The 13,170-nt window shown below is 40.4% G+C and overlaps 1 protein-coding gene across 3 annotated transcripts in view; it reads left to right on the forward strand.

Moving 5' to 3' along the window:
- The window catches only part of ECHDC1 (ethylmalonyl-CoA decarboxylase 1), a 37,727-nt gene extending 24,561 nt beyond the window's left edge, over window positions 1-13,166 (forward strand). For all 3 annotated transcript variants that reach the window (XM_048491189.1, XM_048491198.1, XM_048491207.1), the window contains 2 exons: window positions 1,260-1,340; window positions 10,089-13,166. In XM_048491189.1, coding sequence (XP_048347146.1) covers window positions 1,260-1,340; window positions 10,089-10,488 — 481 coding nt within the window. In that variant the 3' untranslated portion in view covers window positions 10,489-13,166. The remainder of the gene's footprint in view (window positions 1-1,259; window positions 1,341-10,088) is intronic.
- The last annotated feature ends 4 nt before the right edge of the window (window positions 13,167-13,170 follow it).

A 13,170-nucleotide genomic window follows, 5' to 3' on the forward strand; every position in this document is an offset into this window, starting at 1 on the left:
ATTTTCTTTATCTAACTATTGGGGGGAGGGGGGAATCTTCTAGAAATATGGCCTATGTGAACTTCTCTTTCCCCCGATCATAATGGAGGCCAGTCATTTTTGAAAGGTTGGCAAGCACTATCTGAACAACCTACATAGGTACATAGTTGGAACATCTGTTGAGGAGGCGAATGTTAGTTCAATCTACCATCTGTTGTTTTTCTCTCCACACAGTAGATTTCTCCTCTTTCCAGTATGAATGATCAGAATTGCACATCTCTTTTGCACACGTCTCTGTGTATGGAGGGTTGGGGAGGGAGAGAGGTGTTATTTCTGACCTTTGCATATAATTATTTTAATGTCTGACCTAAACTTTTGGGGTTGAAAAATAAGGCCTTATTTGTCTGTCATATAAACAAGTTCCCTGTTATTTGGAAATGTTCTCTAAGTGACACTAGATATACTGCTTGCATTATGTTTACATAGAGTCAGTCAGAGACACAGAACTATACTAGCTATTGCAGGTTGCATGAGAATAATGAGACCAAAGATGAAGATGAAGGCATGGTTTTCTGAATTTCCAAGGGAGAAAAAAGGCAGCTAAGGCATGTTTTCAACCATGCCCATGGAAATAAAGTTTATGCAAAGCTAGGGCTGGCATTTTCCATTGCCAACAAAGCCAGTCTCGTGAACAGAATGCCGGACTTGGACAGCAGAACTTGGTTTTAAACTCCCATGCAGGCTTAAAGTTTACTGGATGACCCTGGACTAGTAAACATCTGAGAAGCAGATCAGAGAACGTGTGAGGATAAAATGGAATATGCATTTCCCTGAGCTCCCTGTGGGAAGTCAGGAGAAACATATAATTAACAATCAATTAACTGAGTTTGAATAATGAAAGTAATGTATCACTCACTATTGATAAATCACCTAGATGTAAACATATTTGTCACAACACTTAGCAGGTTCTTTATCTGTTATTTCTATAACAATTTCTGTGAGCTTTGTTTTCTGTATGAAATATGCAAGAGAGAGAGAGAGATGCAGCAAACTTTCTCAGGAGCCTGGTTGTGTATTATGTCAGTAATATCATTCATCTGTTTCTTCACAGAAAGGTAGCTGAAATCTAAATAAATCTGTCAGTGCAAACTATGCATAGACAAATATTTTACACTCTAGACGATTGTTAGCTTTCATTTGAATAGTATAACTTCTGATTATTCAACATCATATCTTGCTTGGAGCTGTAATTTTGCAGTTTTTCTTTTTCCCCTTTGCAGGTTGCCTTTGATAACAGTTGCTGTAATTCAAGGAAAAGCTCTAGGGGGAGGAGCAGAACTGACCACTGCATGTGACTTCAGGTAAGGCTGTAGGCATTGCTGAAATGACTAGGTCTGACTTGACAGCAGACTGTGAGTGATCAGTTGTCCCTTGCTTGGCAGACAAAAATATCACGGTACAGAAGAAGAGAAAGAAAACAATTTGTGCTAGTTTTTATTATGATAACAAGTGCTTTGGTTTTAGCCAGCAGTTGGCTATTATCTTTGCGAGTATTATAGCTTTAAAAAGGGCTTGGACAGATTTATGGAGGAGAAGTCGATCTCTGGCTACCAATCTTGATCCTCCTTGATCTCTGATTGCAAATGCCTTAGCAGACCAGGTGCTCAGGAGCAGGAGCAGCAGAAGGCCATTGCATTCACATCCTGCATCTGGTGGGCCACTGCAAGTAGCAGAGTGCTGGACTCGATGCACTCTGGTCTGATCCAGCAGGCCAGTTGTTATGTTCTTAATTTAACCAATAAGCAAATGAACAAACTGGGACGCTCTGGATCTAGTTAATTCTCATGGTGGATTAGATCCTGTGAACTGGGAGCCGAAGACACTTTGCCGCTGCCAACAACCTTCTCTGAAAACCTGATGTCAGAGGAACCCCATGAACACATTTCCATGTGGGTTCGGGGTGGGGAGATTGCTGTGAAGAGGAGACTGGGTGACGTCAGTCCCAGTTCTCTCCTGCTCTGATGGAACCTCTTTGGTTAGCAGAAACTCCTTCAGAAGAATGAGAAGGATAATATAGTTCTACTGTGCTATTTTCACTCCTTTTTTTTCCACCTAAAGAACAATGAAGTACAATACTTGTTTAAACACGTATTTGGGGGGATGGTATGTGACTGCAGTCCTAAGCAGAGTAAAGCCTTCTAAACCCATTGAAGTTAATGGGCTTAGAAGAGCATATCTCTGTTTAGGATTATACGGCAGCATTTATTCAGCTAAATACACAAGATATGTCATATTGAAGAAGTGGATATTAAGTATGCATATTTATGTCATTGGGACTGGTGGTATTGTGAGTGTTTTGGGAGTCTCAGTGTATGTCTACTAAGTGTTAAAAAGCTTTCTGCTCATTAATTCTTTCATATTCATAGCCAGAGGCTTGTGCATATATGCTTAAATAAAATTAAGCATCTCCATTCCACTGTTGCCTGCATTATTAAGAGCTATCAAAATTAATAATAATAACAAGAAAAAGTACATTGCTTCACTGAAAATCCTTAAGCTTTCTCGGATTTTCATATATTTTGAAATGCCACTGTCTCAGATGGTGGCACTGGAAGAAAGTTAAGATTAGTTTGGTCAATTGTAGGGAACATAATAAATGTTAATATACAATATATCTGGTGGTTGGGTGGAGTAGAGCACCAGGTGCATCAAGAATCTTTTTCACAGGCCAAGTGAAGACTCCCAAGTAGGTTGACACTGTTGTATTGTATATAATATTTTAGCCGTGTAGGATAAGTGCCCCTTTTGACATTCATGCTTATACTACATATCAGTCCGTCTAATAGTAAAGTGGGTGGCCATCCACAGACAAGGAAGGGGCCTCTGTGTACTCGGTAGGTTTCACAATGGCCTGAGGCACTCTGAAGATACTTCAGTAGGGATGGAATGTTGAGAGTGGACAGGTCCCTTAATTGTTTAAAGGAGGTGGGAGAGGAAGGAGAAATCAGCCCACTCAAGCCTTTTGACAGTTTAGAGAATCTTGGCCAGAGAGATTGGATTTCCATAATATCTCTACTCTTACATTAAGCCCCTACTTGTTTTTGGAATGCCAATGTTGGATAACATACATAGGATTATTTCACTGGTTTGTGTCAGCCATGTTATAATAGTATGGGGCATCTCTTACGTTAAACTTTACTTGTTTTTCTTTGGCTGATAAAGGGATTACCCTTGTTCTCCATCTCTCCTTTTGTGCAGTGTTAAACACAAAAGCAGTGACAGGTGCTTAAGAGTATAAAAAACAAAAAAGTCAGTTTCTTGTATGTGAGTGTATAATTAGGCTGCTGACATAATATAACTCTGGCAAGAAGCCCTGTTCTCAGGATATTTGGCACTGAACAATATAAAATTAGAATTTTTCAGCTTCCAAAAAATCATTTTAACTGGGCATACTTTAGCCACACAGTATTACTATATAATTACAGACATGAAGCACCATATAATTACAAGCTTGCCTGTGGTAGAAAGTTCTAGTTTGATGTTCTCTGTTTTTATCTTTTCTGCTAACTGAATATATGTCTTTAGCTTTGGTCACTTGAAAACTTCATGCAGCTGATCTTAACCATTACACCACAATGGCTCTCAAGAAGTGCTAATAAAAAAAACAAATAAACTTGGATGGATGGAATTTCTGTAATCATGTTAATCAATTGTTTAAGTAAAATTTGGAGCTGTGTTCCTGTTCCTATTATGCATGTATGTGCCATCAAGTTACAACTGTACAATGATGTCCCCCTCAAGCGGCTTTCAAGGCAATTGAGAAGCAGAGGTGGTTTGCCATTGCTCCTTGGTGATCCCCTATACAAGGACTGACCGTGCTTAGCCTCTGAGATATGATGTGATCCAGCTACACCATTCCACATCTTGAACTCCTCTTATACAAGTGTATTCTGTTTCTGAGAAAACCCCAATGCTGTGAATGTCCTCTTCTTGTGAGTGTCCTGTAGAATTCCTTTTAGTTTGTTGCTGTTAAGTCATCTCTGTCCATCACATGAATGGGGAACAGTGGCTTTATCTCCAGTTTTAGAAGATTCATATATGTATGAGGCTGTTTATTCATATGCTCATCTATATGGAACCCTGTGTGTATACAGGGCAACCATAGGAACAACAGTTCAGCATAATTTTAATGTGTATTCAGAGTGAGTCACTTCCATTGTACAAAGTGCTGAACCAAGCATGGAAATGGCTGTTCTTAGGTGTGAATTTCCCAGCCCCAAATGCTAATATTAGATGGCTGGGGCTCAGTTGGGTTGTGCCAAGATCTGGGACATCATTCTTGGGAGCCAACTAGGAGATGCAGGAGCCTTAAGAATAATACAAACCTGCTAAGATCACAAGTATTTCACCTTAGTTGATAGAAGGAATTTGAAAGCTAGAACTCAACAAGGGCCTTGCACTCTCGCCTTCTCAGCTGGAACTCATATCAGAGGTGAGACCCTTGAACCAGTTGCTGAGATAATAGTGCATTGGCTCCTGATTAATCATTTAAGCAGACTGAACCCTCAGTCTCGTGGCTGGAGTTAAGCATACACTGAGACGAGAGATTTGCTTAGGATTTTCAAAATCCTGAGACAGGAGCCTGCTTAATTGTGCGGACATCTAGGAGGCGACTCTGTTGACATTTCAACAGATACTGCTGCTGTGTTTTCAAGCCTATCTCCATGGCTTCTAGAAACTTGAAACTGATGCTGAATTTCAAGGGCAGTTCATACCACAGAATACATGCCATCTGTGTGTGATGACTAGAGGAGAATGGCTGTTCTTGGAATTGTGACACTAAAACAGGGTCCTCAAGATGGTGCCCACTGAAACTTGTCCTGGAGCCCACCAAGTGTTTTTCGAAAGTGGGTGTGACCAGGTGGAGCTTTTACAAAGCAGGTGTTCTGTTTGGCCTTTGGAGGTTCCACTGGCTGTGGAAATTTTCAAAATCATTGCCTTGGTTTCAGCTGTCCCCACAGCACAAAGATATTACTTCTTACTGGATGACAGAAAGTGGCCTGCATCAGCCATTTTGTGGCGGGGTCTACCTCCTGTGGCTGCTACTTTGTGCCCACCATGCCATATCAGAGTTCCAAAGATGTTGCAGGCTCAAAAAGGTTGGGATATGGGTTAAGATATGATTGTGGGGTGCTTTTCCACTCCTATCATCCTGCCCATTAATCTGAAGCATGTGCTTCATGTCTGTTGTAGACCTGACTCAGTCTTCCGTGGCTTTTGCTTCACTCCCAGGAAACCTATAAAGTTGTTAGCAAAAACACAAGTTTCCCATTAAAGAACGCACAAACTTCTTGTAATAGTTATAGTCTTTATTGCATCTTTTTATATTCAAAGCAGCCAAGAAGATAAACAAATTGGTTTTTATTAATATCAAAGTGGCCTCAAGCTCAAAACTGTCCCTTTTTTTAATACAATACCTAAATTTCACACAGAGAGTTTGCATATTCATGAGTTATTCTGAGAAGTGGAAGCTGACAAAACACTGAGTTTGGCACAATGTGTTTATGGGAGTGAAAGACATCCCAGAAGTCACATCCCTGGCTCAGTAATTTAGTGCTTCCTTTGTTCATGAGGTCTGTTCATCAGGTTATTATGATATGTGTTAGTTGTAATTGTGTGCTATGTTCAAGCCTATCTTGGAGGAGGAGGAGAAGAGGAGGAGGAGGAGGAGGAGGAGGAGTTTGGATTTATATCCCCCCTTTCTCTCCTGTAGGAGACTCAAAGGGGCTTACAATCTCCTTGCCCTTCCCCCCCTCACAACAAACACCCTGTGAGGTAGGTGGAGCTAAGAGAGCTCTGAAAAGCTGTGACTAGCCCAAGGTCACCCAGCTGGCGTGTGTGGGAGTGTACAGGCTAATCTGAATTCCCAAATAAGCCTCCACAGCTCAAGCAGCAGAGCAGGGAATCAAACCCGGTTCCTCCAGATTAGAATATACCTGCTCTTAACCACTACGCCACTACTGCTCCCTTATGAAGTTTTAGAAGTTTGGGAGATGCAAGTTCATCTGAAGCCTCAGTGTTACAGTCGTTAGAGTGTTGGACTATCTGAGAAACCCAGGTTTGAAGCCCGACTTTGCCATATGCAAGATGACCGTAGGCCATTTGCCCTCTCAAGATAACCAAGCCCGTTTGGGTCCCCATTAGCTAGGAAAATAGAGATCATACGCTTTTACCTCCATACAGCTCAGCAGATTTTTGATCAGAGAGCTGGTGTAGTAGTCCAAATATTAGACTAGGACTGGGAAGATCCTTCTTGCGGTGAAATTCAAAAGTGGATAAATTATTTCCAACCTTACATGCTGCTTGGTGTTGTGAGGAGAGCCATGCATGTCACACAGAACTTCTTAGAGAAAGAAGGGGATAAAATTAGATTCAACTCCAGTAAAGCCTTATATACCAACAAGATTGGGGTGGATGGTGGAATAAGTTTTTGGGAGTCAAAACTCCCTTCATCAGGTAAAATAAATACTTAAATTCTGAGGAGCTGAACCCTACAAAATTTTATTTCCTTTGACTAGATAGCTCAATTGCTGTTGAAATAATCACCATCATGTGTAACAAAGGGGTTTTATTTTTCTAATTACCTGTGCTATATTTAACTTAGATATATGGGGGTCAAGAGTCACCCTGCCTGAGACAGTGCAATCAGCCAGACTAGACTTGTTCTGTTACCAAAGTGCTGAATTTGCACTGCAGACTTTTGATTTACTGTCTATTTAACTGCTGGCTCTTTTCTGTGTGTTAAAGTGGTACCTTTATATCTACCAGTGGCAATAATCCAGAAAAAGATCTTTGTATCTCTGAAAAGAAATATATGCAGGTACTGCATATGTTAAGTAATCTGTCCTCCGGGCAACCTTTGAATCCCATCTTCAGCTTGGGCAGCATACTTACTTCTCTGAAGTACACTTTTTTAAGAACCATGGTGCTCCTGTGGAGGCCAGTAGCAGAAAATAATAGTTTGGATGGCAGCTGTACTTGATGATTTTTATATTCTGTGAGTTCACATTAGTCTTTTCATCTGCTTTCCCCTCCCTGTTATCATCTTTCTCTCTGTCTCTGCCTCTCTTTGTCTCTGCTTTCTCCAGTTAGGATCTAAGGTAAACTCTGCTCAGGATCCTACTTACTCAGCAACTGGTCTGTATAGGGCCTTTCCTGTGGTGGCTCACCTGCTGGAAAATTTGCTTCCCTTAAAGGGCCAACTAAGCCCCAGACCAGGGGTAGGGAACCTGCGGCTCTCCAGATGTTCAGGAACTACAATTCCCATCAGCCTCTGTCAGCATGGCCAATTGGCCATGCTGACAGAGGCTGATGGGAATTGTAGTTCCTGAACATCTGGAGAGCCACAGGTTCCCTACCCCTGCCCCAGACACTGAAGTTTTGAGCAAGCAGCATTCAAAGTCTTCTGCAAGCATGTACTACATGGATTAATTTTTGGACATGTTTCTTTAGCTGCAACCTTTTGTCCATTACAGGAAATTGTATGCATTTGTATCTATGGCATCTAATTATATTTTTTGTAGTTTTAGTACCCTATTTGGGTTTTGTTTCCCTTTGTAACTTGTCTTGAACTCTTTTATGTGAGAAAGGTTAGTGGATAAATATCTTGGCTTTGGCGAAGCCAGTGTACTGTAGTAATTAGGGTCCCAAAACTTTTTTAGCCTGTGAGCACCTTTGGAATTCTAACACCAGGTGGTAGGCACAACTACAAAATGGCTGCCATGGGAGGCAGAGCCAACCATGAAATGTCAAGGTGTGAGACTATTTCTGATAGTAGGTCTTCAAAATTTCAGGCAGAAGCTCTGTTTAAAAAATGTTTATGTTGTGCACACAAAATAAGTATATATATCCAGCTAGCAAATAAATCCTCAGCCAGGTGTGTCTGTCTTCATATTGCAGGTATCTACCACACTTATGCAAAAGAAAAGGGGAGGGGAAATTTTTCTCCTAGTTATCCTTTTTCTGATGAGCTCAGCCATTCCAGTTAGGTTCATAAATCATATTAGCCATGTGGTCATTTTGTGTTTCACCAGAAGCAAGTCCCACACTGTTTTATGATACTACTCTGCTATTTGCACAAGTGAAGTATGGTACAAAAAGCCACTGTTGGCATTATATCATAAACATCAAAAACTTAAAAGTCTACCTTGTCCTTCCCATTTTCTAAAAATACTTGACACACACCAGGAAAGCTGTCAGTGAGTGCCATGATGTCCACAGACAGCATACCACGGATCCCCGGGTTAGTATTGGACTGGGATCTGGGAGACCCAGATTCTAATTCTGATTCCATCACAGAAGCTAGCTGGGTGACCTGGAGCTGGTCACGCACACTCAGCTTAATCAGTCTCCCAGGGTTGTTGTGTGGGTAAAATGGAGGAAAGGGCTTTGTTTGTAGAAGCAGCTTTGCATTCCCACTGGGACAAAGGCAGGATATAAATATAGTAAATGGGAAAAAATAGTGTTGACTTATGAATAGCCATGCACAAACCATGTTAAAAGTCTTCCTTCAATCTGTGGACTGTGGGAAAATCGCACTAGTGTCTGTGTTCACACTGTCCTCTCAAATGTCCGTGGCCCAACTTCATTTCCAAAACACAGTACAAGATTATTTACTTTATTGGACCTGCTATCCCGCCCTTTCCCAGCCAAGGCATTAGGCAAACTCAGTAACATTGGAGTGGACTTTGCACTGTGAAGACTGGAAGCCACTCTCAAACCATTTAGTGTTGCTTGCCTATTCAAGGTCATGGCCATATTCCAGTAAGCCTACCAAGATGTCATTAGTTTCCCAGGGAACTGTTAGTTTTCTCCTGCAATGTGGCTTTAGCTTCAGTAGTGGGAACGGTGCTGTGCTTAAAATTCACACACAGACGGTCAAGGGAAAGAAAGGCAATGACAGGAGGCAGATCCTGACCACTGCAGAAGTTAACCATTTCCTGCCACTTTGCAGTAGTACAGAATACTGCCCCTTGCATTCTCATTCTTGGCTATGCTTTACTACAGCTGGCCACACTTCCTTTCTTTTCTCTTACCCATTCCCCCCACACACTTCTGCCATTCTAAATACTGCAGGCTGTTTGGTTTCTTCTCCAAAATCCTGTCCTTGATCTTGTATAAATTACAAGACTGTCTTTGACCTTCTCTTTTTCTCACAATAGTAAGTGAAAAATTAGTTGTCTTTGTCGTTTCCTAATCACCATCTAGAGCAACTTCAAGCTGCTTTGGGCCAAAACGCCCACATTTTATTCTCTTCTGTTCATTCTCTTACACATTTTTTTAAAGGATGGTGTACTTTTAGATCTATCGCTTATTTTACTGCAGCATACTCATTATGTGAACCATTCTATTTTGAATGCCTCCCTCCCCCAACTATCCGGTCAGTTGCCCTACTTACCAAATATCAGCATTGTTAGCTGGGCTGTCCCTGAAACATCATTCATCTGCAGATGAGTTTTAATTCTCATACTGAAACATTTGTTCTTTGAAACATGTCTTCATTATATGTAATCTAATGCCTGCATCTTCTTTGACTACATCTTGTGTAGCTGACGTTTGAAAAATAAAAATAATGGTTTGAGTCCATCAAAGTTGGGGGAATAAAATGAACAAAGATTGGCACCCAAACCATTATCTAGTTCAATTACTCTGAATGTATTTCATCCATGATTTGTAGTATGTTTCACTTGTAATCTGCCCTTCCCCTGAGAATTCAGGATGAAAATGTCCATCGTCTTGGTCCTCGGACCATAGGCTGAGGCAGTCAGGAGAATAGGGTTTCACAGGAAAGAGTTAAAAGAATCAGAAATATATTTCAAAACTAAAAACAAAGTTTGAAAATTCTCATTTTTGATCTTTGACTGTCCTTTTCCTACTGCTTATTTCTGTTGCTTGATATTTGGCTAGTCTGCCTAGTATTAGGAAATGCTTAAGCCACTGCATCAGAGTTGTGTTTTGCATGACAATGAGGCAGAGAGCAGAGGAGGCATGGGTTCTCATGCTAAGCTTCAGTATAAATTAACAACCGAATGCTTGTTTCTTACTGACAGGTTAATGACCCCGGAGAGTGAAATTAGATTTGTCCACAAGCAGATGGGCTTAGTACCAGGATGGGGAGGAGCTGCCCGGCTTGTACAGATCGTTGGTAGCAGCCCCGCCCTCAAGCTGCTCAGTGGTGCTGTGAAAGTGCTGCCAGAACACGCCCTTCATATTGGTCTGATAGAAGCCATCTTGTCTTCTTCTGATGAGCCGCTAGAAGAAACATGCACATGGCTCAAGCTGCACACAAAGGGCCCAGCTGAAGTGATTCAGGCTGTGAAGAAAGTAGTTGTGGCAGGAAGAGAGCTGCCGTTGGAAGCTGCCTTGAGAACAGAAATGAAGATTTTTGGAACTGTTTGGGGTGGGCCTGCCAACTTGGAGGCCTTAGCTCAGAGAACAAAACACACATGAATAATTTTGAAATATATAAAGGAAATGGGTTTGATCTCTTGCAGGCAAACTGGTGCCAGTAATGGATGTATGGGAAGCAATTAAGTTTTCTATCTGTTCTTTGGGTATTAACATTCAAAGTTTCTTGTTAAGAAGATGCTATTTTGAAAGCACAATTAAAAAATTCTTGAAAATACAGCAGTAGAGCTGGGAATTGCAGTGAAGGAATTTAGTGCCAGAAAGCACCAAAATATTCCATCTCCAGCTACTGGTTACATATTACAGGTAAAAGTCAAGTGTGTGGAAGCTTGCATATAAGCTCACATGCTCTCCTAATTGTCTATATGTTGATGTGTTTGTTGCATTTGAGAGATTTATCTGACTTATTTTCTCAAGCTTTGTTATTGTTGTATGTAGTAGATAGATTCCATCAGGGCTGGCAGTATGGGCATCCATTTCAAACATAGTGATTGATACCCACTTGGCGCAACGTTATTATCACGAAGACTAAGGGCAATTTCACACGTGCTGAATAATGCACTTTCAATCCAGTTGTGATTCACTTTGCAGTTGGGTTTTATTGTGTGAAACAGCAGAATCCACTTGCAGACCATTGTTAATATGCATTGGAAGTGGATTGAAAGTGCATTATTCAGGGTATGTAAAAGCACCCAGAGACAAAAGGGACAAGCTGTATTTTAAGATGAATTTGCTGTCTCAATCCAAGTTCTTTCTAGGGATATTTAGTGTTTGGTTCTTTCCTGCTGTCCCCTAGTTATGCCAGGATTCAGAGGAACTTATTTTATTCTAGCATAACCTTACACCAGATGCATGAGCTAATATTTTAGGCACCACTACTTTGACAAGTTTTGATATACAGATGGCGGGGATAGATGTAAATGTCCTGCATGCAGGCAATTGGCTGCCTGACACACCAAGTATATTTGAAAATATTTCCCTTGAATTATTAGTGAGTTCTGTATGATACTCTTCAGTAGATCTGCATGATACTCTTCAGTGGATTGGCTTTTGAGACATCAGTATGAACTGAACACCTTATCTTTATTCCTCGTATTTCAGGTTAAGGAGAGCTTATTTGAAAGAAATGTTTGTGCAACTATCCTCCAAAGTATCAGTGAAACTCTGCAAATTTACATGTGGGTAGGTTCCATTGTTCTCAGCGTGCTTACTTGTTGTAGCCAGGTTCTATGGGAGAGCATTCTCCACACACCTTTTACGTGCATATAGAACTAGCAGCTGAACAAACACTTGTACAAAAAGTTTGTCTGACTCAATATCTGCCTCTCACATGCGTTTTGACAAACTTTAAAAAACATGTCTAAGCAGCTAAACTGAGCTGAAATGATCAAAGACCCATTCATACTTGAATAGGCTAGCGTCAAGGTTCTGAAATGTTTCTTTTCAGCTGTAAAAAGCATTTTCAGAGCTACCAGAACTTCCTTGTAAACAAGAGTGTGACCAGTAGTTTTGTATATACCACAGGATGTGTGCAGAAGTACAGAAACTTTCTTCAAATTCATGGGTTGTGTAAGATTCTGTTAACACAAAACAGCTCCCAGTTACTGCTTTTGTTAGCTCTTCTGGAGCTGTCTGTTCTGTTAGTTTTCTCTTTATGGCTAGTGGTTCAAGTAAGGGCCTGTCACAGCCAGTGGTGGCAGCAAACTACTTCCATTGGAGCTTTGTTTCTTGGTTGGCTAATCTTGACAACTGGGTGTACAACTGATGAAGATATAATGGAATGCATGCAGTTTGTGAGATATAGCATTTTAGCAAATTCAGCAAATATTCTTCATGGCTGACAAATTTTAGAAAGTGTGAGAGCAGAAGATAACCAAAATGTCTATAGCTCAGCAAACTAGGTTCTCTGAACAAATTAATTCTTATTGAGACATTATGGTACAAATGTGCTACTTGGAGTCTGCTCCTTTCCTTGATGATTGCATCTGGGTATAAGCCAGAAGCCTGCATTTGATAGTCAGAATGTTAGTGAACATAGCTTAAAACACTCCCCTTAAAACTGAAGGGAAAGTCTGCCAGTGGTAGGTTTCTTTCCATGTTCCATTTATGGATTTTCAGCAATTATTAAATGTTTGAGTTTCATGTGAGAAATTCTGTATTCACCTGAATCTGAGTTCTAGGTAATTGGAGGACAATCTGTACTTGAATTAAAAGTCTGACCTATATTTTATAAATTTGCTTACAGTGATATAAATTATGTGTCTGATAGCAAAAGCTATTTTTAAAAAATGTGTATTTAGCAAAAATGTGTACTTAGCAAAAGCTATTTTTAAAAAATGTGTATAATTCCTCCAATTTCAATAATCATAAGATTAAATACTTGAAGTCTACAAGAATTGACTTAGTATAAAAAGAGAACAGAAGAGATGCAAATTTGAATTAGCTGCATTTGCCTTGTGTGGGAATGGGGGAATAGATTAAATCTCCCCTCCATAGCCCTCAGTTTTGGGCAATTAGATCTGGTTGGTGACATGAGCAGAACTAGTTTAACAGCTGTATCTACGATGAAGGTGACACTTACCTGTATTTTTCCAAACCTCATCTGACAACTGGGAGAGCCCAGAATTGTGTTAGCTTTTTTTTTATTACACTGATCTACTTGACTCAAAATGAATGTTGTCTAATTCACTGCTGAATATTAAAACCTACTTAAGCTATTATTAT

Source organism: Sphaerodactylus townsendi, linkage group LG01, assembly GCF_021028975.2.
Source record: "Sphaerodactylus townsendi isolate TG3544 linkage group LG01, MPM_Stown_v2.3, whole genome shotgun sequence".
NCBI lineage: Eukaryota > Metazoa > Chordata > Lepidosauria > Squamata > Sphaerodactylidae > Sphaerodactylus > Sphaerodactylus townsendi.